At 34.0% G+C, this 27,891-nt stretch overlaps 1 protein-coding gene across 1 annotated transcript in view; it reads left to right on the forward strand.

The window, feature by feature from the left end:
• Nucleotides 1–25,941, forward strand: part of Mapk8 (mitogen-activated protein kinase 8) — a 106,109-nt gene extending 80,168 nt beyond the window's left edge. Inside the window, exons 7-13 of the mRNA XM_077798298.1 lie at nucleotides 12,745–12,910; nucleotides 16,211–16,282; nucleotides 17,997–18,179; nucleotides 18,467–18,591; nucleotides 19,117–19,180; nucleotides 22,079–22,156; nucleotides 25,785–25,941. Of these exons, the coding sequence (XP_077654424.1) occupies nucleotides 12,745–12,910; nucleotides 16,211–16,282; nucleotides 17,997–18,179; nucleotides 18,467–18,591; nucleotides 19,117–19,180; nucleotides 22,079–22,156; nucleotides 25,785–25,930 (834 nt within the window). The 3' untranslated portion in view covers nucleotides 25,931–25,941. The remainder of the gene's footprint in view (nucleotides 1–12,744; nucleotides 12,911–16,210; nucleotides 16,283–17,996; nucleotides 18,180–18,466; nucleotides 18,592–19,116; nucleotides 19,181–22,078; nucleotides 22,157–25,784) is intronic.
• Nucleotides 25,942–27,891: the final 1,950 nt, after the last annotated feature.

Below are 27,891 nucleotides of genomic sequence, written 5' to 3' on the forward strand. Positions count from 1 at the left end.
CATAGTGGATACGAAGTAATTTTTTTGTGATTTTTGGTTTGCATTTCCTTAGTGATTAATGATGTTGTAGTTAGTCAGCTTTTTGTAACTGTGAATGAAATACTGGGCAAGAATGACTTAGAGAAGGAAAGGTTTATTTTTGGCTTCACAGTTTCAGAAGATTCAGTCTATGGTTTGTCGTCCTCATTGCTCTGGATCTGAGATGAGGTAGAACATTATGGCAGAAGGGTATGACAGAGAAAATCTGTTCACTTCATGGCAGCAGGAAGCAGAGAGGGCAAGGAAGGTACTGGGGAGAAAATAAACCCTTCCAGGATATGCCTCCAGTGACCTAGTTCCTCTGACTAGGCTCCATCTCCCAGTAATCCATTCAGCCCTCAGTTGATTAATCAAAGTTAATGAGGTCTAAGCCTCATGACCTAATCATTACCTCAAAGCCCCACCTCTGAACCTCACTGCATTGGGGACCATGCTTTCAACAGATGAGCCTTTGGGGGGACATTCTGGATTCAAGCCATAACAGATGTCAAGCATCTTTTCATATGTTTGTTGGCAGTTTTTATATCTTCTTTAGAGAAATGTGTGTTTACGGCCTTTTGCTTGTATTTTAATTGAGTTATTTGTCTTTTTGTTATTGTTTTAGAAGTTCTTTATGTACTTGATATAGTAAGCCTTTATGAGACATACAGTTTGTAAGTATTTTCTCCCATTCCATGGCTTGGCTTTTCATTTTGATGCTATTCATTACTGTGTTAAAGTTTTTCATTTCCAACAGTTTTTGTTGTTGTTTTATATGTATTTTTGGTGTAATATATAAGACTCCATTTATAAAGATTCAGCCTTATGTCTATAAAACTTTTCTACTTAGCTCTTACATAGGCTTTTGATCATTTTGAGTTCATTGTTATATGTGGTATAAGATAAAGGACCAACATCATTTTTCCACATGTGGGAGTCCAGTTGTTCCAGCTCCATTTGTTAAAGAAACTTTTCTTTCCCCCAATGAATGGTCTTGGCACCCTTGGTAAAAACCAGTTGACCACAAGATACATAGTTTGATTTCTGGACTTAACAGTTCCATTTCATTGGTCTTTGTGTCTGACCATAACACCAGCGCATTATTTGGATCACTATAACTTTGTAGTTTTGAATTGGGAAAATATGAATCCTCCAACTTTGTTCTGATATTTTCATATGTTTGTTGGCAATAATGTTTTGAATGTTTAGGGCTCCTTATGATTGAATATGAATTTGAGGATCAACTTTTCCATTTCTGCAGAAAAGGCCATTGGAATTTAAGTAAGGATTTTTTTTAATATGTAGATTGTTTCAGAAGTTTTGTCGTCATCATACTAATTTGTCATCATAATAATACTTAGTATTCTAATAGATGAACATGGGATGTCCTTTCATTTTCTTATGTTGTTTCAAAGCCTGCTTGTGTTGTCATAATAAAATACTATAGATTGGATAGCTTTAACAGTGGAAATTTGTTTTTTCACATTTATGAAGTTCATAATCAGGTTGACAAAATATTTGGTTTCTGATAAGGTCTCTTTTTTGCTTTCAGATAGCCATTTCTCTTTCTTTGTCCTCATATGGCTTTTTCTCTGAGCATATGTGGCTAAAAAATGCTTTGGTATCTCTCTTGTAAAGACACCAGTTCATTTGGATTGAGGCTTTACACCTATGACTTATTTTAAAATATCTTAAATACATATAATATCCTGTCTCCAAATAGAGTAAGCTTTGGAGCTTAGGACTTCATAAGAATTTGGAAGGGAACAAGGTTTAGTCTATGACATAAATTTCCTTTAGTTTCATTTAGTATTGTCTTGTAGTTTTCAGTGTGATTAAGTCTTTCTCCTTAGTTTATTCCTAGCCATTTTATTCTATAGGATGCTATTACAAATGGAATTATGTTCTTATTTTTCTTTTCAGGTTATCAATTGCTAGTATATAAAAACACAACTGATTTTTGTGTGCTGTTTTTTTTTCTTTTATTTTGTCCAGAGTTGCTGTTTGCAACTTTGTAGAATTTGTTTATTAGCTTTAATTGTTTTAATGGATTTTTTAAATGATTTTCTATATATAAGATCATATATCATCTGCATCCTAGTTTTACTTCATCCCAATTTGAATGTTTTTTTAACTGGTCTGGCTGGAACAGATATAGTGAAAGTGGACAACCTTGTCTTCTGATCTTAAGAGAAAAGTTTTCAGTGTTTGACCATTGTATTCATCTATTTTCCATTGCTATATCAGAATACCTGAATCTTATTAATAGAAGAGTGTAACTCACTCTTTTGGAGACTGGAAATCCAAGATTGGGTGGCTTCATCTATTCGGTTTCTGACATGGGCCCCCTTGACTGGATCACAGCATGGCAGAGAAATAAAAAGGGAACCAACTGTGTGCAGAAGGAACCAAATGTGGAGTATTCTTATTTTTTTAACAACTTAACCTACTGAGAGCTAATTACCTCCACAACACCAGCTTTTATTTCTTCCTAGGGCAGTGTCCTGATGACCTTATTACCTTTCATTGAGCCCTACCTCTAATTACAGTTTCCACCACCTCAGTATTGCCATATAAGAGATCAAGCTTTCAGCACATGAATGCTTGGGGAGCACACTCAAACCATATCCAAACCATAGCAACTATTAAAACCCCATATTAGCTATGGGGTTTTCATAAATGCTCTTCTTCTGATTGCAGAAGTTCCCTTTTGTACTGGGGTTAGTCTCACTGTATAGTTAGAGAATAAAGGCCATAATAGACTTCCCTTAATTCATATGCCAGCCATAACTCAGGGATCTCCAGGACCATCCTCACTTCAGACCAACTGGCTACAAATTCACTGTTTCCCTACAACCTACCCAAGCCTGGAGAATTTACTGGAATGACCCATAGGACTTCCAAAAGCGCTAAACTTAAGTTAATTTTATTATAGGAAAAGGGTACAAATTAGTGATGTTTTAGACTAGCTTTGATATCAAAATGATGTTGGCCTCAAAATGAGTTAGGAAGTATTTCCTCCTGTTCTTTGGAAGACATTTAGGAAAACAAAAGTATAGAAAAAAAAATTTTTTTTTTTTTGTTTTGATTCTGGGGATTGAACTCAGGAGCACTTGACCACTGAGCCACATCCCAAGTCCTATTTTGTATTTTATTTAGAGACAGGGTCTCATTGGCTTGGCACCTCGCCGTTGCTGAGGCTGGCTTTCTTAATGTAATAAAGTTGAGCTAAGAGGAGACACATTGGGATCTGTTACCTATGATGACCATATTTATCTTAGATTAGGTAGTGTGGGAAACTCTAGGATAGAGATATTCATGAAGAAGTTTATTGGGGCGTTTCTTTAGAATCAAAATCCCAGGGGGGAATAAAGCAGTAAAAATGGATAGAGGGAGAAATTGAATTGAATGCGACCACTTCAAAGACCTCAGCTGGTGACCCAACCAGCCCATTACGCTGGGAACAGCATGATCTCTGTGGTTGAGAACAGTGCCTGGAGAGATTTTCTTGAAGTATGTCAACAGCTGTCATGCCTAGAAATTGAGAGAATAAGTACCTCAAACTGGTACCAAGAATCTGAGCAGGCATCACAGAATCTACTGCAGACCATCCCTTGAACTGCTATTTTCCTTTAAAAAAAAAAAAAAAAAAAACATAAGCTGTGGAAACTGCTTGTACCAGATTTTTGTTTGGCCCCTTTTCCTGGAGCAACTTCCAAAAAGTTTAATGTAATTAAACTAATTGCAGCTAATCTTGAAGGCAGAACTGGTACTTATCTCTCGATTCTACTACTCATTCTAGATTCACCTGTTCTCTGCTGTTCTGTGATTAGTTGCTTGATAAAATAAACTGATCTTCCATCCCTTAAGAGTTCAGTGCAAATCAGGGTTGGGAGTGGATTTTCACATAGCCACTCAAAGACTCAAGCTGAGTAATAGTACTTCACCATCTAGACAGCAGAAGAGAAAGCTGGGTTATATGCATTAGCTTTTCTATGTTGGGACCTGAAATGGTACATATACTTCTGCACAGAGCCTATTGGAAGAACTGCCCATAATTGTAAGGGAATTGGAAAATATGAGGGGAACAGACTTTAGAACAGCAGTGGGCACCAGCCTCTGCCACAGTCTACTCTATTGGTTATCAGACATTCCTTTGTTCTCTTTTTTTTCCATACCTCTCTAATGGAGATAACCCAAAGTCCTATTCCATCAAAATGTTTAGTATCTACATCAGTCCAGACATTGCTTCCTTTGGTTCAGGAGTACAGGAACTGGAATGGCCAAATTATCTATCCATCTCCCATGTCCTCCCTGCAAATACCTCAAAATGGTCAAACCACAATAAGCAACCTCATTTGGAAACTAAAAAAATTAGTTGCATTTGAAATTCTGGGCATTGTGAGGGTTTCTTGCTCTGGGGTGGTGAATAGTCTGTGGTTAAGCCCTAAATCTGATATCTGTGAGGAACAACCTATCTGCTGTTCTCTGTGATACCTGACTGTACCTGGTAGGAGAGTTTTCCTTTTGTTATCCTCCTTGAATGTATCTGAAGCGAGTAATGAAGGATTGTTCTCCTTGGGGGCTGCTCAGCTTTCTCAGCCTATTTCACGCTAGTAGCTCTTCCCACTTCTGCCAATCAAAAATGTTTCCTGACATTGCCACATGTTCCTTGGGGCAAAATTGCTTTGAATCGAGAGCCACTGTCACAGTCAGAATGGTCACAGACTTAGGGAGTTTTTGACCTACAGTGAACTCTCTCAGAAATATAAAAGGAATCATATGTTTTTGATAGATGTTTTCAAAGCATATTTGTCAGCTCATAGGTCCTTATTGGACTTATAAGGTTAGCCTGAGTCTTCCTTTAAATTTTCAGACTTCTGTTGGCAGAGTGAAGCAATTTCTTCATTTAAAAGATTTTTACATGGACTGGCAATGTGGTAGAACACTTGCCTAGCATGCACAGGCCTTGGGTTCAGTTTTTAGTGCTGTGAGAAAAAGAAAAAAAAGAAAAAGATTTTGCAGTCTTTTTCCTTTGACAGCTTTCAGAATTATGTGAAAATGATACATAGAAATAAACCCAAGATATCACTATTTAAAACAACATTTATTGTTTGCTCAGGCATTTGCAGGGTTGACTGTGTATCACTGCCCAAACCATGGGTCAGCGTCAGGTTTGTTCTACTTTCAGGTCTCAGCATCTAGGTGAAGGCTTGTTTTCAAGGGACATCCTTTTCCCATGATGGTAGATGAGTAAGAGCCACACTAAATCACATTTAAACTTGTCTTCAGATCTCATGAACATCACATTCTCTCTACATTCCATTGAATAAAATAAGTCTCGTGGTTGAACTCATCAAAAGCATGAGGAAACCAACTCAGGCAGGCAGGAATATTTGCTTAACTATCTGCCGTCTAGTAGTACACAGTTTTTTCCAAAGTGGTGAAACCCTAAAAGTCTAAACCCAGTTCCCTTTCATTTCTATTTTCAAAATGGCCAGTTCTTTCAAAAGTAACCAAGAGTCACCAACACAAACAATTGAAGTATTATGTTCCAGTCTCAAACAGGTCAGCAAACTTTTGCTATAAAGTCCAGGTAGAATTTCAGACTCGGTAGATAATAGTGTCTTTCACCGCTAAAGGATTCTGCCGTTGTATCATAAAAGCATCCACAAACGATATGGAATTGAGTAAGTGTGGTTGTGTTCCAATAAAACTTTCTTTATATAAGCAGGCAAGCCTCAATTTGCCACTTGTCCTAAATCTTCAGGTATGTTATGCTAGTGTTGTGCAGGTGACAGTTTCATAAATTGTTTTGCTATTGGATGTTTTGGATCATTTTTCTACCTTTGATATTAGTTTCTCTGGTGTTTAATGACTAAACCACAATTGTATATTTTTATATAGTTTGCATAGAATACATTTCATAGAATTTACCAGTTGAGCATTCTTAATCTATAATCTGAAATACTTCAGAATCCAAAACTTCTTGGGCATCATGACAGCATTCAAAAAATTTTAGATTATGGAACATTTCAGATTTCCGATTTTCAGATTAGGAATGCTTTACAGGCAAAGTAACACCCCATTTCTGACATCACTTTCACTGTCAGTCAGAATAGACTAAATTTTGAACTCTCAGTGACTTAACACACTGAAGTTTATATTTTCTTACTATGTGTCCAATGCAGATTGCAGTAGGGGAGGGACTCTGCTTTACAAAGATGCTCATCAGCCCATGCTGCCAGCAAGTCCACTATCTGGAATGTTCCTAATTGCCAAAGCAAAGGAAATCACCATAAGTATTGTGCACTGACCCCTCTTTTTGCTTCCATTAAATCCCACTGACCAGACCTACTCATATGGTCTTGTCTAACTAAGGAGGTTGAAAAAATGTGGGCAAAAGATGGAATATTGGGTTAGTTCAACTGCCTCTTCCACAAATTCACGTAAATTCCAAATTACTCTTCTCATACATAGTTAAGAATGTTACAGCTATAGAAAAATACTGATATACAAGGATGAATTTCAGTTAATGCTCTTTGAACTGTTTTTGACCAATTATTTTTTCTTAATAAAATCTATTTTAAAAGAGCATTTTTGCTCTGGAATCTTATTTCTAGACTAGAATGCACTAGTAAAAAGAGCCAGTAATCTCCAACCATCATAAATAGATATCAAAATAGTATGAAAGCTTATGTTTATTCTTGAATATGCAGTATTACTTTCCTGAGATATTATATTTTAGAAATATTAGCAGTCTTACATTTGTAGAAGAGAAATAATGAAATTTTTATACTCTGTTTTACCAGGCCTTGTTGAAATCTTTGTATATTTAATTTCATAAAGTGATTAGCTTATATATCTTCCAAACCCACCTATAATTACCCTTTAAAATATGTTAAGGACATCAGACATGTTTTTTCTGGATGTATACATTACAAAATTAATCTTTCAAACTAACTTTTTTCCCTTTGGTGTTAATAATTGGTATTTAATATACGTACTGTTCGTTAATACAGGTAATGCAGTGTATTTGTGTTATAGATATATGCTTTTGTTTTATTTTCATAGTAGAATTCATCAAGGTTAACAGGCACAGTGTATTGAATGTGAAATGATGGGTGTTTATGCCACTGCCTTCTTTTAATGGGCATAGCACAGATTTTCTCCAGTTGAGGTCATGTGGATAATTCTTTATAGACATTATTTAGTAGTATCAACAACAAATAATTTTGTGGACTAGAGGCATCAAGACAATGTGTCCTGTCTCTCCAGGCAGATAAAAATTTTATGAGCAAATTTTTGTGATTTCATGTGGGAAGTCAGATGGGAAGTCTGATAAATGGCTATTGGGTACTTTAAGACTGAGTATCATGCCAGTTCAAAGGGTCAAATTATATATGCCAGCATTGGCAGAATGGCCCATTGTTGATCTGTATACGTATATAAAGCTTATTGTGAGATTTTTTAGCCCATTAAAAAATTCCACGTTTTCAATTCTATTAATATTTCAGCAACACAGGTCATTACAATAGGTTAGAAATTATAATCATAATCTGCATCTTATATATCTTTTATTATTAAGAGTGAGAACAGAAATATAGTCATTTGAATAGAATACTGGGACAATATACTATCTCCCCTCTTCTCTTTTGCAGTATTAATATTAAACCCAGGGGCCCTGTACCACTGAGCTACCTCACTAACCCTCTTTATTTTTATTCATTCATTCATTCATTCATTTTGAGGCAGGGTCTCACTGCTGGGATTATAGGCCTGCACCACCATTCCCATCTAGTATCTCATATAATATGTTTGTGTGTGTGTGTGTGTGTGTGTGTGTGTGCGCGCGCGCACGCGCCATCGCACAAATAGGACATTGGACACTTGTTATGTAATATACAAAGAAATGATTTTTAAATTTGTTCTAATTAGTTATACAGACAATAGAATGTATTTTGAAACATACATAAATGGAGTATTAACTTCTCATTCTTCTGATTGTGTATATTATAGAGGTACACCGATTGTATAATCGTATATGCACATTGGTTAATAATGACATTCATTCTACTATTCTTCCTACCCCCTTACCTCCTCCCCTCCTTTCACTCCCTTCTGTCTAATTCAGAGTTCCTCTATTCTTCACTAGCCCTCCTCTTTATTGTGAATTATCATCTACATATCAGAGAAAATGTTCAGCCTTTAGTTCTTAGGGATTAGCTTATTTCACTTGGTATAAAATTCTGCAGCTTCATCCATTTACTGACAAATGCCATAATTTCATTCTTCTTTATGGCTGAATAATATTCCAGTGTGTGTGTGTGTGTGTGTGTGTGTGTGTGTGTGTGTGTGAGAGAGAGAGAGAGAGAGTGTGTGTGTGTGTGTACACACACACACAACATTTTCTTTACCCATTTATTTATGCCATTCATTGAAGGGCACTGAGGTTGGTTTATAGTTTAGCTATTGTGAATTGAGCTGCTATAAACATGGATGTGGCTGTGTCAATGCAGTATGCTGATTTTAAATCCTTTGGATATATAATGAGTAGGATAATTGGGTCAAATGGTGGTTGTATTTCAAGTTTTCTAAGGAGTCGCCATACTGCTTTCCATAGTAGTTATACCAATTTACAGTCCCACCAGCAATGTTTGTGTGTACCTTTTTTCCCCACATCCTTGCCAGTACTTAACTGTTGCTTTTATTCTTGATAATTGCCATTTTGACTAGAGAGAGATGAAATCTTGGAATAGTTTTGATTTGAATTTCTCTAATCTCTAGGGATGATGAACATTTTTTCTTATTTTTGTTGATAGATTTTATTTCTTCTGTGAAGTCTGTTCAGTTCCTTAGTCCATTTATTGACTAGTTTTTTATTTCTTTTTGGTGTTAAGTTTTCGAGTTTTTAAAATATATCTTGGAGATTAGTGCTCTATCTGAAGTGTGTGTTTTAAAGATTTTCTCCCATTCTGTAGGCTCTCTCTTCACATTATTGATTCTTTCCTTCGCTGAGAAGAAGCTTTTTAGTTTGAATCCCATCCCATTTATTGATTCTTTTATTTTACTTTTTGTGCTTTAGGGGCCTTGTTAAGAAAATCAGTTCCTAAGCTGACATTATGAATATCTGGGCCTAGTTTTTTTTCTATTAAATGCAGGGTCTCTGTTCTAGTGTCTTAAGTCCTTGATTCACTTTGAGTTTTGTGCAAGATGAGAGACAGGGATCTAATTTTATTTTGCTAATATGGATTTCTAGTTTTCACAGCACTATTTGTTGAAGAAGCTATCCAATATATGTTTTTGGTGCCCTTGTCTAGGATGAGACAACTGTACTTATGTGGGTCTGTCTCTGTGTCCTCTATTCTGTACTATTGATCTACATGTCTGATTTTGGTGCCAATACCATCCCATTTTTGTTACTATTCTTCTGTAGTATAATTTAAAGTCTGGTATTGTGATGTTTCTTGCTTCACTTTTCTTGCTAAGGATTGCTTTGGCTATTCTGGGTCTCAGTTTTCCAAATGAATTTTATGATTGCTTTTACTGTTTCTATGAAGAATGTCATTGGGATTTGAATAGGGATTTTATTAAGTTTGTGTAACACTTTTGGTATTATGTCCATTTTGACAATCTTAATTCTGCCAATCCAAGAGCATGGGAGAGTTTTCCATCTTCTAAGGTTAATTCAATTTCTTTTTTTAGTGTTCTGTAGTTTTCATTATATAGGTCTTTTACCTCTTTTGTTAGATTGATTTCCAAATATTTTAGTTTTTTGAGACTATTATGAATGAGGTGGTTTTCCTGTGTTCTCTTTCAGTGGATTCACCACTGATGTATTTCATTTATGGGTGTTAATTTTATATCCTGCTACTTTGATGAATTCATTTATTAGTTCTAAAATTTTCTGGTGGAAAATTTTGGATCTTCTAAATATAGAATTATATCCTCAGCCAATAGTGATAATTTGAGCTCCTGTTTTCCTATTCATATCCCTTTAATTTCTTTGTTCTGTTTAATTGCTCTGGCTGGAGTTTTCAAGGATGATGTTGAATAGAAGTGGTAAAAGAGGGCATCCTTGTCTTGTTCAAGTTCTTAGAGGGAGTGCTTTCTATTTTTCTTCATTTAGAATGATATTGGCCTTAGGTTTAGCATATATAGCTTTTACAATATTGAAGTTTGTTTCTACTATCCCTAGTTTTTCTAGTGTTTTGAGCATGAATGGATGCTGTGTTTTGTCAAATTCTTTTTCTCTAGACTACATCCCCAGACTCCCCCCACCTTTTAAATGTTTTATTGTGAGATAGAGCCTCACTGCCCAGGCTGGCCTCAAACTTGTGATCCTCTGGCCTCAGCCTCTCAAGTCTCTGGAATAATAGGGTGTGTCCCTGCAGTTCTCATTTTTGACAAGTTGCCAATTTCCCCCAACATGGCTTCCCCCACCCCTTGCTGTTTGGGAATGGTATGGCTTCTCACAAAATCTGATATCTTGGACAGTAGTTCTGGGAACATCAGGCTTTTTTCTTCCTGATGGGTTCTCATTCATTAAGGTATGCTAAGCAGATGTCTTGTTTGAAATCCAACAAATTGATGAGATCTTTTCCTGTCTTTACTTGCAAATTTGTGAATAATTTGTGCATTTACCATACGTATTATTCAAGTCAACAAATACCCATTTTTGTTTAACCTCAAGTATATTATTGGAAACTAGACAATCATGTTTATCCATGCCATCACTGAAATTGTTAAAGGTACCAGCTACTGTTCATGCAAGGCACACTGGCTTTACTCTTTTTTCCATCCACCTTTGCCAAGCGGTTTAGTTCATTCCAACAAAGACACATTTATTATCTAACCATTTTATGGTGATAATTTATATCAAATCTGTTATAATGTGACCCTTTAACTTGTGTTCGTATCAACATTGTTGATTTCCAAGGACACTTGTGTAGTCTGTTTTCCTTCATGATACCTGTAGCTTAGAATCCAATATTTCAAAGGTGTACCAACAAGTTATAACAACAAAGAGATTGTGGGAAAAATAGCATAATTGTGGATTCTCTACCACTTCAAGCATTTATAGAACTATCTGACTGCCAAGGAACAAAAGGATTTTGAGTAAATAACTAAAAATATCCAACTATATATTATTTGTACTCTGCATTAGGTGTAAAATATTGTTTACATGTATATAAAATATTATATGTATGTACATACATGTGTGTGTTTGTATGTAGTCCATGTATGTGTGTGTGTATGTATATAAATGCACACCTATATATATGGCTTGCTATGAGACTATTTCTCAATGGCAATATATTAGACAGGGCCTCAGCAGAAAAAAAGTGGCATATTAAACATGTATTTGAAGGGAGTGTAAAGAAGGATCTTTTTAAGATGAAGAGATAGACGAAATTATGGGAACTAACCAAATAAGGTAAAACACCCAAGAATGGCCAACAGAAGGTTAGTTACTGAACCCCTCATTATTTTCAGCTGCTAGCAAAACCAGCAAGTCCTGAAGCAGCAGAAGTATGGCTCTGGGTGGGTATTCTGTCTTAGCCAGTTTGTAGCTTATGCCATAAGGATCACAGAGAATAAATACCTTGACCTCTCTTCTCATTTCTTTTTTTTTTTTAATATTTTTTAGTTGCCAATGGATTTTTAACTTTGTTTATTTATATGTGGTGCTGAGGATCAAACTCAGGATCTCACACATGTTAGGCAAGTACTCTACCACTGAGCCACAACCCCTGCCCCCTCTCTTCACATTTCTGATGATGCATTGGACAGATCCAGCAGAAAACAAGGAAGGAAAACATAACCCTATTGACATGGTCCTTAGGGGTCTGCCTGCTAGAGCTCAAGGCAGGGTAGCAAGGGGCAAAGATGAGTTTCCATGTTCAGAGAGCACGTATTACCTTTTCTGTGGCCAGGCTGCACATTACTATACAATATACATTGTCCCAGTACCCTATTTATTAGACAGCTATTTTCCAACATTGATAATTTGAAATATAGTGCATCCCTCAAAATAAAGTGATAACCTAGTTCTAGAAAATACTTTCATGAATGCATTTCTTATAACACACATCAGTTATATGTGTAATATTTTGTTCAGTTGAACATTGAGAAGTAACTTTCCAACAAAGTTTATGCCGTTTTCACAGTGAATTTAAAAGTAGTTTCAGACTGTCTAATCATTCACTTGTTGCTTTTGTCAAAAGAATGGGCTTCAAAAAATGTAAAAATTATTTCAAAGTTACCATGAGTGGTATATTTGTTACTCATTTCAAAATTTTGTGGGTCAAAAAACTGGTAACTTAGAATGCAAAATGAATGTAAGTACTGATATGACTTTGTTTTACCATAGTAGTTCTTGTTTGAGCTTTAAGATGCCTTTCCAGATCTCTTAATCTTATTTGATTAAAATTTTCTAGCTAATAATAATTAAAAATAATTTCTAGAAATTATAAAATTATAAACTAGCTTCTTCTAATGACTAATAATTATTAATCTTTCTAAAAACTATAAATTTTTAAATTTACAAGTAAATTTTAAAATGCAATAAAGTTGACTTCTCAGGTTTGCTTTTTTATGATGAAACTGTGCAGTAATATTATAATTAAGAAGAATGAACAGTTAACATGAATTGAAAGCTTAATTGTGAACTGCAGAATCTTTGTATTTATCTTAGCAATCATTTCTTATTTTTATGTTTTGAAGGATTTAAAGCCCAGTAATATAGTAGTAAAATCAGATTGCACTTTGAAGATTCTTGACTTTGGACTGGCTAGAACTGCAGGAACAAGTTTTATGATGACACCTTATGTAGTGACTCGATACTACAGAGCACCTGAGGTCATCCTAGGCATGGGCTACAAGGAAAACGGTCAGCACACACTTTTTATTTGAAATAGTCTTCAAATTTAGTTTTTTGTTATTGATGTTTATTAGGTTTTTTAGGTAAATATTTAAGTTAAATTGCATGGAATTAAATGTGTATCACTGTTTGAAATGTGTATCAAATTTGAAAGTAACTATAAGTTTTATAATAAATGGAAAAACATGGGGGCCTTGTTTGTCTAAAATGCTAATACTTAAATCATCAGCACTCCCACTGGATAAAGAATTGTCTAAGCCTCTGAAAAAAGAACTATGTGTATGCTTTTTGCTTGTCCATAGCTTGAAAATGAGCAAATACTTCTATATACAAGGAAGTATATAGTGTACCTCAGAATTCAATCTTACTAGTAATTTCAGTGCCCATTAGTAAGGTTTGCTCTTATTTCCAACTCCAGGAAATCAAAATTAATAGCAGAGCATTTAGTGTAAACTTTGAGAACTACAATAATGCCATTATGCAAAACTGATGAATAATTAAGAATCTCTTGGAGGAAACAATAATGTTTCATCAAAGCCTTGTGTCTAATCTTAAGGAAAAGGCATATAGTATTTTGTGTATGTATAGTGAATTAAACTATAACTTTCTAAGTGTGGTAATTTTATCCAAAAAACTCCTGTGAAAAAACTGGAACAGTAGTTCACTTTGATTTAGGCAGCTATTAATCAACTTTCAAGATTATTATTATTATTATATTTTTGTTTATTTATTTATTTATTTATTTATTTACAAAAGATACCTACGAAATTAGAATTTTAAGCCAGGTTTGGTGGTACATGCCTATAATTGCAGTAATTCGGGAGGCTGAGGCACAAGGATTGCAAGTTTGAGGCAAGCCTCAGCAATTTGACAAGAACTTGTCTCAAAAAATAAAAAGGACTGGGAAAGCAGGCCAGTTGTAAAGCACCCCTGGGTTCAATCCCAGTACCAAAAAAAAAAAAATTTTTTAAGACAGAAATTAGGATTTTAGCTTAATTTCCTTTTTGGTGTATGTGAGCTCAGAGTAAATATTTTAAACAGTGAATGTTAATCTTTTATTCTGAAGTAAGCATGCTATGTTGTTTTCTTACTTTCTACCTAAAAGTTGAAGTTTTGTTTGGATATTGATAACTTCAGTACCAGCATGACCAGCATGAAGATTGCTTCTGCATTTGCAGTAAAATTATTGGTTATCATAGATATTGTGTAATATGTCAGTAAGGGTCCTGGGGCAGCTCCCAACCAGAAATTATCATGAAGAGAAGAGTTGAAATACTCTTTTCTCATAAGAATTATGTAGATCATCTTATTGCATCCCCACCCTTCCCCAGAAAACTGAGTCAAGTGTAATACTTCCTTATGGTAACTACAATAGCCTGCAAAGATTAACATAAATATTTCTTTCTTTTAATGACTACCCCTCCCCAGTTTAACAACTTTGTTTTATCTGTATTTTATTGCAGGCTACTTCAAACTATTTTGGAAAGTGTAGGATAATCAAGTACATTTTAAACTGCCTAATAGTAAGCAGTTAGACACTTACAGCTCAGTTTTATGTAAACTTAAGTCTTAGTTTCTTCACTGACTCAATATCTTCTCTGATACTAGTAGCTTTTAAGATCTTTGTGTTTAAAACTGTTTTTCTGAAGGTTTTCCACATCAGTTTCATCCTGGTTATTTAGCTACTTTCTTCTTTTCTGTAAAGTCTATGGAGAAGATTTATTCTTACAGATTTGGGGCAAAAATGAAAATCCTTGAAAAAATTGTTCTCTGATCAATTGATTTATCAATGTTAACTTTTCCTGTAAAAAAATTTTTTTTTGGTACTGGGGATTAAACTCAGGGATACTTGGCCACTGAGTCACATCCCCAGCCCTACTTTGCATTTTATTTAAAGATAGGGTCTTACTGAGTTGCTTAGAGCCTCACTTTTGCTGAGGCTGGCTTTGAACTCGAGATCTTCCTTGCTCAGCCTCCTGAGCTGCTGGGATTACAGGTGTTCCTCTAAAATTTTATCCTCAAAAGTTGAGTCATACTAGAAATATAAAAAGGTTTGCATACATTAATGTGAAATTTTAGAGAAACTTTAGTACCAAAAATTATTCCCCATTTATTTCCTAACATACTTCGGTGAATTGATGATCTCCTTATAAGAATGTACTTGAAAGTATAGACTTAAATTTCCTAAATCCTGCAACATGGATGAAGAACACATCTCTCTAAATCTAGTCCTGCCCGTTTCTTCTTCTGCTCTTAAAGAATGTGGGCCTTCAAACTTCAAGACCCAAATCTAAATTTCTAAGTCTTTTCCTTTTAAATTGCTCATTCTTTCCCTCTTCTATTAAACTTCAAGTACCTACTCTTTCTCCTTTTATCTGATATTCAGACCCAAAGGTATAAAATGTTAGAGTATGCGGTTAGTTTTAATAAACGGGTGGAAATCCCAAAATTGCCTCTTTCTGTCTAGCAGATTGTTTGCAGCATCTTGATTAGGGCTCCCTTTTCAAGTTGGCAAGGGTAAGTGCTAGGAAACTCTGCAATAAGAACTTTCATACTATATTCTACCAAAACTAATTTCTTAAACCCAAGCAGTTTGGTTTTATGAATTTGAAAAACCTTATGTAGAAAACATAAGAGGTACGCTTTTCTTTACTCTGTTTTCTTCATTCTCTATGTACTTCTTCCTTTAGGGGTAATAGAGTAAATGTAGAATGATGTTGCCAAGAAAATAATTGATTTTTAATTCAGAGTAAACATACCACTTATTAAATAAATAAATTTATGAACTCTGGTTTGAAATTTTCTGTAGAGCTTTACATTAATTTTTTGTAATTATTCAGAGACATTTTTCTATTAAATATTTTAATAAGATAAATTATGCTGCTCATGCTTTTTCTTTTTACTTTTAAAGAAAGAGTGTAATGCACAGTTGAGCTTCAAAATAATGTATAATATCATAATTTTGCTATTTTATGTTCATTTTTAGCCTTATTTATAGTTTGTGTTTGATTCTCTTATATTTTATAAACAAATTCGCAGTTATGAAATATACAGATTTTATACTATTTCTGTGCATAGCTCTCACTTTAAAATTAGATATGTAGTTAAAATGCCACAATTTGTTTTCTTTTGTGAACCAAGCTTTTCACAAAGTATTTTGTTTTTTTAAATTATTTCATTAGCTGAAATTAAAATCACTTTTTCTTTTTTGTAATATTTTGCAGTTTTTATATAATGCAATCATATTCTGCTTCTTTGATTTTAATGACCTTTTGCTTTGCTTTTCCTTCTTTTGTGCTGCAAACATAGTGGATTTATGGTCTGTGGGGTGCATTATGGGAGAAATGGTTTGCCACAAAATCCTCTTTCCAGGAAGGGACTGTATCCTTGTGCTGCTGCAGCAAATTATTAGTTAGGTGATGAACTTCCTTATGTTCTTTAATGAAAATGAATATGCTGCATTCATACATACAGGTTTTTTTTAAAACAGACATAAACTTTGTGACTGTTATAGTTCAAAAAATTGTTCAGATAAGAAGCTGAAATATTTGTAGGCTGCATTTGGCAGTAGGACATACAGTCTCTGCTGGTAGTCAGAGCACATTCACTGTCACTCATTTTTATTTTATATGCTTTTTATGATTTTAAAGTATACATGGTGTGCGTGATTTTTTTTTTTTTACTGTTTATATATTTCTTTTTATTTTAACCAAAATCTTTATGTTAATGTCATTGCATTTTGTTTTCAGTTGACATTTGGTCAGTTGGGTGCATCATGGGAGAAATGATCAAAGGTGGTGTTTTGTTCCCAGGTACAGATCGTATCCTTATCTTTGGCCTAAAATATAGTTTCTAAAGGTCAAAATGTATGACAGTACTTCAGCTCCTTCAGGTATAATGTATTTTGTCTCTCCCTAATATCAAGTATTGCTAAATTACTCTTTCAAAATACCACCTGCTATTGACATAGACTTTCTTTTCCCTCATTTATTGTTTTCATATGTTAATTCTGAAAAGTACTCAAGTGTAATTATCCACAGTTACTTGCTGGCTTTGAGTTGATTTATTTAACCTACATTTAAAAAATCATGGCTTGCATTAAAAATTTATAATAATTTATACACTTGAGTAAGTCTAGAAATACTTAAGAATTACTTTGAGCTTTGAAATTTTCCGTTGCTGCTGGCCATCCTTTTGTTTTGTCCCCTCACTGCCTTTTTGTTAATGTTTTGTGTGTTTTGTGTCTTGATTGTTCTCATTACTCAACATAACATACTGATTCTTTCATGTGAGAATTTGAGCAATAGTAGTTTTATGTGGTGATTATAAGATTTGCATTCATGCTTTTTTTTTCCCATCTGACTACTTTTAGTGTTTACATCAATAGAGATGTATTTATCAACAAGTAATTGTTTCAAGAAAAGGAATGGAAATATTCACCAGGTTACAGTAAAGAGTTTTAGGCTTAGAGTATAAACACTAGGAGGAATAAGATCAGGGAATTCTAATCTTAAAACTTACTGAAATACTGAATCTTTTTTATACACTTCAGAGCATTAAAAAATATTAATGTAAGCTAAACAAAAAATAGCAAAATAAAATGCACTTTTATAAAAAGTCATTTTTATTTCGGTTTATTTTCTGTTAATTTAGAAAACTCAAAAAACAGAACAGATTATCCTTTAGGAAATACATTCACATTTTCTGATAAGCTGGAAGAAAAGGCAGATTTTGTATATTAGTATTATGTACAGTTTGCATTTAGAGAGTCTATGAGTAGTAATAATAATACTGTACATTTATATTTATTTGTAACTTAGAATTTGTGAGTTTAAACTTCCATTTTGGGGGTAAAATTAGTATTCATATATACATACATGTGCACACACAATAAATAAGGTTAACAACTTATTTATTGCTCATTTCTGTCCACCTATAATCATTGCCCTTTGCAAGGTGGCTGTGAGATATATGAAATTTATAACTGCCACATTCTTTTTATGATTTTTTAAATTTCCATTTTGTATTTTAATATGAATATTGACTAATGTGTTGAATATTAGAAGCAGTATTTTTCTTAGCTACTTGATATTAGATATTGATCAGTGGAATAAAGTTATTGAACAGCTTGGAACACCGTGTCCTGAATTTATGAAGAAACTACAACCAACAGTAAGGACTTATGTTGAAAACAGACCTAAATATGCTGGATATAGCTTTGAGAAACTCTTCCCTGATGTACTTTTCCCAGCTGACTCGGAACACAACAAACTTAAAGGTAATTTTTATAAACCTATACATCAAATTCCATTTGTGTGTGCATTTGTGTATTCATATTCTTATGGGATACAATCAAAGATTATCTCTGAGTGGAGAAACAAAATGAAATTTTAGTTATTTTTACCTTTAATCTTATACTGTTTATTATATGTATGATCTGGTTTTAAAGTTAAAAACTATACTTTTAAAAACTTGCTTCTTAAATGACACTCTCAAGTTTGTGGAATCAGTGATAATTTAGCAATCTTTACAAATAGGTACACATTAACATCATTATTTTTACAGCCAGTCAGGCAAGGGATTTGTTATCCAAGATGCTGGTCATAGATGCATCTAAAAGGATCTCTGTAGATGAAGCTCTTCAGCATCCATACATCAATGTCTGGTATGATCCTTCTGAAGCAGAAGCTGTAAGTTTTTTTTCTCCATGTATGAAGAACAGAGTGCATTCTTAGAATCAGAATTAGTTAGGTTTGGAGGAAACTTTTGAAAATATAGACAGATGATGATAGTGCTTTTCTGTGTTTGCATGAAGATTACCTTAAGCTAATGGGCATTCCCCAGGCATCTCCTCCACAAAAGTAAAGTTGTCTCCCTCTGTGTGTCTCACTTTCTGGCCTTGTCACCTGATCAGAGGAGCTAGGATGGGGAGTGCTCTGTGGAACATCCTAACTTAGTTATAAAACAAATAATCATATCCCAATTCTATGATATAAATAAAATGTGAAAATTTCAGAAGCTAGAAGAAAAAGATAAATATTTCTTCCTGTATTGCAGGAGTCTTCCAGAACTAGTTTACATGAGAAGTTTGTTGATGATCGATCAGTCTTGCATTTTTCAAGTCTTCTGTTTGACTAAGGTTTCAAGTAATTATAAAGAAGCATATACTCCCAATAAACTGACTCAGTTATTAATTATCACTTTTTATTTTTCAGCCACCACCAAAGATCCCTGATAAGCAGTTAGATGAAAGGGAACACACAATAGAAGAGTGGAAAGGTAAAGTTCATTAGATTCTTAGAAAAATAAGAAAGTATCTGGCATTTTGTAGTGATTTATTATTTATCCTAAGGAAATTAATGATATTTTTCATTTTCATAACTTATATTTGATAATTTGATTATTCTTTTTACAAAAGTGTAAAGTAAGTCTCCTTCCCACCCCAAACACATTAGTGTTTTCTTCTGTAGTCTGTTTATACAAATGTGTTCAGTGTCTCCACCCTGATAAGCTTTTTTGTTTGTTTGTTATTTTTGGTACCAGGATTGAACACAGGTACATTTTACCACTAAGTTACATCCCCCAGCCCTTTTTATTTTTATTTTTTTTATTTTGAGACAGAGTCTTGCTAATTTGCTGAGGCTGACTTTGAATTTGCTATCCTCCTGCCTAAGCCTTCTGAGCCAATGGGATTATAGGTGTTTAAAATCATTTGTACATTAGTACATATTTGTATCATTTTTTAATCATAAATGATTTTAAACTCTGCACATTTGCTTTGCTGATATTATTAGACCTCTTAAAGATGACTCTTGGTCCACATAACTGCTTCATTTGGTTTAATAGCTGGTAAATGTTGTTCAGTAATCACGTGTCACAATCTCTGTGTCCAACTTCCTCTTGAAGAGCATTTAAAGTAGTTCTTATCTGTTACTCTTACAACAAGCTTGCTCTGTTGTATTCATATGCATATATGCACAGTATTCATGAAAATATGCCTGTAAGAACAGTTCTAGATGTGCTGAGCCAAAGGCTGTTTTCAATTACTTCCAAATTCCTTTCCAGAGAAATTAAAGGTAGTGTCTTTGCACATCTAATGTAGTAGTTTTAGTCTACCTTATTAATGCAATTGAACATTAATGCTTCAATAGTTGTGGAAATGTTAAAATATATGTTTTTTAAAGCTCTCTTGGGACATTTGGGCTAGGTAACTTTTAGATCGTGTTTACCTCTATCTGTGTTGTTGTCATTTAGTGTTTGACCATTTTTGTAGCTGTGTGACTTTTGGGCAAATCTCTTGACACCCCCTTTTTTATTTACCTTAAAATGGAGGCAGAAGATCTGTTACAAAGAGCTAACTAAGTATCTTGGGCAAAAGAAAATAGGGAGGTATAACCCTATCTGTAAATTTATTTTGGAAAGATTGGATTTGATACTTATTTTCTCTGAGTTGAGCTTGGGAGACTCATGGTTAATAGAGCACAACAGAATGATAGACTTAAGTACAGCCTAGTGCATCTGAATATGTACTAAGTAATATATAACTCTGGACCCAAATAGTTAAAATATTCACCTGGTATTTTTATATCCCATTAATTTATAATAGGCATTTATGGTATTTCATAGAATTATGTCAGGAAACACTTCCAGTTGTACTATACCACTGATTTTAAGATGTAACCAATTTCAGAGATATTAAATTGGAAAAGAAACACATCTTAAAGGCATGGAATAAAGAATTTTCATTTACAGTGTAATGATATATTGTGGTCTTTCCATTATGCTAAAATGTTTAACTTTATTCTGAGTCTTTTTCTCTAGCCCCACATACACTTCTGTAGTTATATACAAACTGCCCTTTTCAATGTCTGCATTAGAGTTTAAGCTGTCAAAGCAGATAGAAAAATCCACTGCCAAAGCCATTTATTATAGATAGCTTTGCCTTATTATTACTTCTTATTGGCTTTGGTTCTTCTGTCTGAATCCCTTTTCACAAACAAGTGCTTTTTCTCTTAAAGAAAGAAAGAGAGATGTTTATTATTCCTTTTGTTTCTTAAAACAAACAAACAACAAAAAAAGTCTATCAAGACTTTGTATTTTTCTTCTTCAAAGTCCAAGGTTACCATAGCAAGCAAACATAGATGTCTCTAGTTTCATTCCAATATCTCCACTTACTTTATCTTTTGCCAACATAAATATTGTCATATCCTGTAGTCAGAGATTCTTTATAAGAAATTTAAACTTCAGAAATTATATAGACTTGTTGAATTTCTGTGCATCATTTTTGTCTTGTACATTTTTCTCAGAAGAAGTTTCATTGCTTTTAAATAATTCTCAAGATTCTATGAACCAAGGATAATGACTAATGGTGGTATAGCATTTACCAGAGGTTAGTCTTAAGTAGATGTTCAGACTCAAACTGCACTCAGCATCACTTAGAAGAAAATGGGGTGCAAGGAACATACACTATCAGATAGCACCTTGTGTCTCTTTAGCTAGAGCCATTCTCACAGTGGTCTACATCTTATCCCCATGCCTAGAAAAAGAACAAGATTCCTATGGAGGAATGTTCTTGGCAGTGATAGCATGTCATGCTGGCACTACACATAAGGAGTTGAAGTGTACCTGCTTTTTGTTTTTAAATAAAATTTTGTTTATATTCCACTCTAATTAAAGAAATGTCTATAGATTCTTTACAGTGAGTATATGGTTGAGTGCCTCCATTGTACCACACACTATTCCAGAGCTCATGAAGTAGAATTTAACAAGAGAAACACTAAATTCAAGCACTCACTGAGGCAGAAGTAAATAAGTATCTTTAGTACAGAATGCTGGGTGATGTGGTAACAGTGTAGTATTAGGTGTTGGCAGAGTAAAAAGATAAAACTTCTGATCTCAGCTGTGTCCTTAAACCAACTTGCAAAACATTAATTACAGGTTACTGCAGAGGTTTTTACTTTCTTTGAATATAATTTGTGGTTGAAAATCAAGAAACCGTTATTAACACCCATGAATCTCGGGCTGACATGGTCCCTCTGTCACTTTAAAGATAATATTTGAAATATTGTTAAATATATTTTACACTTAATGTGTGTAAAATTTTTGAATTAAAACATACTGTATATTATGAGATTGGCTCTCGGACTTGGAAGTTTATTTTTTCCATCTCTTTTTCAGAATTGATATACAAGGAAGTGATGGACTTGGAGGAGAGAACCAAGAATGGAGTTATACGAGGGCAGCCCTCTCCTTTAGGTTGGTTACAATATAAACATGGTTGAGGGTCATTTTACTTCTTGCGTTGTAATCTTCAGTGGCCTGAAACCTGCAGTTCTTTCCATACTTACTGCCTTATTCAAATTACAATTGGGGTGCTTAAATTTGAAATATTGATATACTGTTGTCCTGATACAGTGTACTGATATAATCAGTAACTGACTTCATAAAGTGCTTATCTTTTTCTCTGATACTGACATTCTATTGAAGAACTTAAGGCCTTTTTTGTTGGCATTGTTGCCTTGTATTTAAAGGAGAAATTTTTCAAAATTCAATATGTTTTCCTTTATATAGTTTTAAGTCTTTACTTTGGATAAATTGATTTGTTGAACTAAAACAATGCCATTAAGACCACCACTAGAAAGCATTCACTCTATGAAGAAAACTAGTTTATATTAAAATTAAAACATTTTTTTTATTGTAAGTTAGTCTTAATTTAATTTTGCTTTATGTAAAAGTATAAAGAAATGAAGGAAAAGGTTAAATGTCAGGAAACGTACATGTTAAGCACACAACATAATAACTAGACACTGGTGGTTCATGTTCTTTATTTCATTCATCCCTCAGACTCTGAGAGATTATTATTCCTCATTCTGTAGATGAGGAAGCTAATGTTTTAGGGGAAAAAAGATTCAAAATCTATTAGGTAGAAGATAATGAAATAATTTCTGAATGTATTGCCCCTCACAGCAGAGGTTAGGACAGTTATATGGAAGAGGTAAAATTTGATCTGAGCTTCAAAGGCTGAGTAGTATTTCTTTAGATAGGTTTGATTTTGAGTAAATCTATGCCATTTTAATTCTTCTAAGGATTAAATAAATAGTCTAAGGATTTAATGTTCTAAGGAAAAAGTGTATATCATATCTAGCACTTTATTTATAGGTAAGATTTTTATCTGTATTTTCAGAAGCCCGTTTTGTTGTACTATAAACATAATTGTTTAAATAATTTTGGTAGCCTCCTTTGATATGTTTGGTCATATTTTATTAGAACTGTATTTTAGGTCCTTTATCAGGAATGCAGTCTTCCAAATCTATAATATAGATCCTGTTGAAAGTATAAATTGGAAAAAAAAAGAAAGTATAAATTGGTTCTGACAGCTTTTATCTGTTTGGGTAAAATTTACTCATAACAAATTAAAAGCTTGGATGGTATAGTTCTTATTTAGTTTTGTATTGCTAACATAGTGGTAGTGAAGTGAATTATTTTTGATGGAGGCTCGGTGGAATTTGGAAAGTCTTTTACTTGGCTCAGTTTTATACTTTGGCATACCATCATGGTAAGTGGCACATCTTAAATGTCATGTATTCTATCTCATGAGATAGAAAATTTTTTTTCTTCTTAATTAATAAGTGAATAGTTTGAATCTTAGATATCATTTGCTTATGGTCACAAAATAAGTAGAAAAGATAGAACTTGAGGCTTCTAGACATTTTCTGGATTCTCATCTCATGGCTTGCAATGAAGAATTTCAGTAAATTAGGCTATAATAAAAATATTCAGGTCTTGATTATGTACAAAACCAGAAAGTGTCAGATAATTACAAAACCATTTCCACTTGTTCTTTAAAATGAATAATATTATTTTTCCCAGTGTATTGTTTACCTATAAATGTTTCAATTTGGTTGATAATGAAAATGAGTTTGCCTGTCTTGAGTGTATAGAGACTCGCTGAGAAGGAAGTCACTCAATTATCTGAGATTGAAGAGTTTCCATAATATTGCCACACAGATATTTGAGAATTTGTTGTATGGCTTTAAATTTCAGAGAAAACAAGTCTTTTTTCTTAGGTACTTGATTTTCAGATTAACAAGTTATTTAAGTGATACACTTAAAAGTTTATGTTTATCGGGTTCAGAAATTTGATTAAAATGAAGGGGATCCTGAACTCTAGAGGCCTATATAAAAAGTATTATGTTGAGATTCTTTTTTATGATTTGAACGTTTTGATAAAAGTCTTAGAATTAGTTGTGTAAGACATAAGAGTATATACTATATTGTTCTGTCAGAAGAGGCACATTCTGTAATGTTGTAATTGATTGAACTATAAAGAGTATACAATCTCAGTTGTGCTTTGGCTGGGAACCCTATGGGCCTTTCTGGAACCCAGGAGGTTATCATCCTGTTCTTTCCTCTCATCCGTCAAGCCTCACATCCTCACATCCTGCTTGCCATTCACATTTCAGCTCAGACCACCTGTGCTGCCCCTATGGTTCCATTCCTTCCATCTCTCACTTCCTTCTCCACTGCCATAAAGATTTGTCTTTTTCTATTACCTGCCTGTTTCCTTGTTAAATTTGAAGACAAACTTTCAGAAGAACTTCTGTATTTAAGTGTTTGTTGCTCATCATTAGACATAATCAAACCCTGAAATATGCTGGGCCAAAGAGTAGAGGTTTTTAATCTGCTTGGTTTCCGCATAAATTCTGCTCAGTGTTTGGTCTGATACCATTGTTTTGTGATACTGGGAATTGAACCCAGGGTGCTTTACGACTAGGCTTGATCGCCAGCCCTTTTAGTTTTTATTTTGAGACAGTCTTCCTAAGTTTCCCAGGCTGGCCTCAAACTTGTGATCCTCCTGCTTTAGCCTTCTGAGCAGCTGGGATTACAGGCATGCACCACTGCATTCAACTGGTAGCATTGCTTTTATACAAATGTGTTCTTAATAATATTTCTGTAACTTAATTTATTCCGATTTGGAATGACCCTTATTTAGTTGATCCTTTGGTTCAAAATTATTTACCTAGTGTATGAGTTGCCATTAACACATCCCCCCCCTGGTGTCAGACCTGCCACCTTTCCAGCCCAAACATCTTCAGAAGATTTCTCTCTTTAGGTCAAGTATTCCTATTACTTTTTAAAATCCAGGAAATACTTGTTAGGTACTATTTGGGAGTACTGAAACAGTTTGTACCTATCTGGTTTGTAAATGCATATTTTATTTATCGAGTATTTATTAGAATTGAAATAAGACTGAGTTTACTAACTAGACCACTTGAGTTACCCTGTCAAGTCACATAATCTCATGCAAACTGGATCAGTTGAACTAAGGTCCCTCCCGATTAAAATGATTTTATTCTTTTTGTTGAGTTTTGCTTTACCACAAAATGTATCAAAAGTATTATTTGGACTGTCTTTTTAGTGACAAGATATCATAAATAATTTTCTATAGGGCAGTAGTTTTTTAACTTTTTTTAGTCACTCAAGTCTTTGAGATTCTCTCTCCATCGAAATGTAATATAGAGAGTTTTACATATATTTTCAGTATTATTTACACACAACCCTGAAGCCCTCCTTGATGGATCTTGCTATAGAACTATTTCTAAATGTGACCTGGTCTCTAAGTTCTTGTATTAAACTGAGAAACAAGTTAGTAAAAAGGGCAGGACTCCAGGTTTCTAGACATTTTCAGAATTTCCACCTCATAGTTTGCATGTAACAACATTTGTAGGTTAGTGTTATATTTAATATCATTTGTGATTGTCTTTATTGAGCCTACTAATCCTAAGAGAAAAAATATATCAACCACTGGAGGTAGTACAATGCAAGTAGCTCGGTCTGCAACTCTGTCTGCAACTGATTTGCTGTTTTGTTTCTCATAGCACAGGTGCAGCAGTGATCAATGGCTCTCAGCATCCATCGTCATCGTCGTCTGTCAATGATGTGTCTTCAATGTCAACAGATCCGACTTTGGCCTCAGATACAGACAGCAGTCTAGAAGCATCAGCTGGACCTCTGGGCTGCTGTAGATGACTACTTGGGCCTTGGGGGGGTGGGAGGGATGGGGAGTCGGTTAGTCATTGATAGAACTACTTTGAAAACAATTCAGTGGTCTTATTTTTGAGTGATTTTTCAAAAAATGTAGAATTCATTTTGTAGTAAAGTAGTTTATTTTTTTTATTTTCAAGTGATGTAATTTAAAATCTAAGTTGTGTTTTAAAACAGCAACAAAACTGTATTGTATTTTTTGCTGTAATTAACTGTATAATGTAAACCTAATTATTTTATCATGTTTTAAATTTTTTGCATATTTGCTTTATCTATGCTGCTGATTTTTTTTTTACTGAATTTGTAAGATTTTGTTTATCAAAGCAACTATTATGTGGTGACTTGCCTATATCATGAATTATTTAAGATTTTTATAGTTTTTTTATTAGAATTTATTTCAGATGTTTTGTTCATGATACTATCCTTCAGGGTTATATGCTTATCAATGAAATAACCCCAGAGGAGTGAGGGAAAATCACCTGTAGCCAGTTATATTCAGGAATAACTACTGTAAATGATGAACGTGGCAAGAGACCTCCATTGTTTGCTACCAGCCAATCCTAATTTAGATACAGCAATGGGTAGGCAATCCTACCTGAATTTTGGCAAAAGCCCCATCATCTAAATGGCAGAATAACTGAGAGCGTGTCTTTCAAGTGCCAGGAGTGTACCACCACCTTCTTTTCTCCCCACCTACCCAACAAAAAAGTCAAGGAATATAGTGTATTCTTCAAATTTGTGGCATGCTCAAAGCTATGATCACATAAAGCCAAGAGGATACTTCATGAATAATGCATTTCAATGCAAATAAACAGATGGTTCACTTATACTAGCTATGAGCCTGTTTTTGTACACACTGAGTTAGTCTCAGGCTGTAGGTCCTAGCAGTGGTCTAAAGTCTGGCTCCACATTTTCTGCAGCCTTGTCCCTTAGACCTTTCTGGTTTCAAAACTATTGGAGGGTTAGTCAGTTGAGCACCAGTTCTCATGGTGTTTCTGGCCATTTGATTCTGCCTGTAGTATAATCATTTATATCAGCTGTCAGGAGGTTTCAAAGCCTACTTAGATTTGTGTAGGTGACGTATCAAATGAGCAATATACCGTTCATCTGAAAATAGTAGCACACAGCCATATATAGGATATCATTTTCTAAGGACTGTTTCTTCACATCGAGCAGAGCAGGCATAAATGGTGGTTACTTAGTCTGAGTCTTTCATTTTTTATACCTGATTTCCAATATAACACGCAATGTGGATGTTGAGTAGTGTAAGAATGGTGCTGCTCCTGACAGGTGTGTGTTAACTGTTTACATTTTATATCTGCAGAATTATTTCTCTATAACTGAATTTTTCCTAGGTAAAGTGTCATTGAGGTTTCATTATTTCTGAACTACATTATCTGTAATGACCCCACGCACCTTATGTTATGCCTAAAACAAGAGGGATTTCATGTAATGAACTGGGAAATGCTTACTTACATAAATGGCAAGGTTCTGGGCGGAAAGCCTATCGGGATTCATGACCAACAGGAGCAAGAATAGGTGCAGCTCAGCAAATGTCTGAAAGTTCGCTTGGCATTTTATTCATATATTTAGTGCAAAATTCCTTTTGAGTTAGATATTTTAGGTCATTGTTAATGTGCAATATTTAAGATTAAAATACATTAGCCTTTTTATATACTTTGAAATAGCAAGCTTGTTTTTGATGGGTTCAAGTCATGATTTCTTGCCTCCCACACTTGGTAATGATCCCTTTTCTAGTCATACAACATGGTGCATTAATTTTATTAGGAAAATTAGAGTTTTGAGACTGTAACCCTCTTGAGTTATATAGGATTGGATTCACAATTCTAGAAATTTGAGCATGAGTGTATTCTCAGTTCATATTAGTTTTATAGTTAATTAGCTTTATTTTCTCTAGGGTAGATTATATCACTATTGCACTTTAA

This window comes from Urocitellus parryii, chromosome 5 (genome assembly GCF_045843805.1).
Source record: "Urocitellus parryii isolate mUroPar1 chromosome 5, mUroPar1.hap1, whole genome shotgun sequence".
Classification (NCBI taxonomy): domain Eukaryota; kingdom Metazoa; phylum Chordata; class Mammalia; order Rodentia; family Sciuridae; genus Urocitellus; species Urocitellus parryii.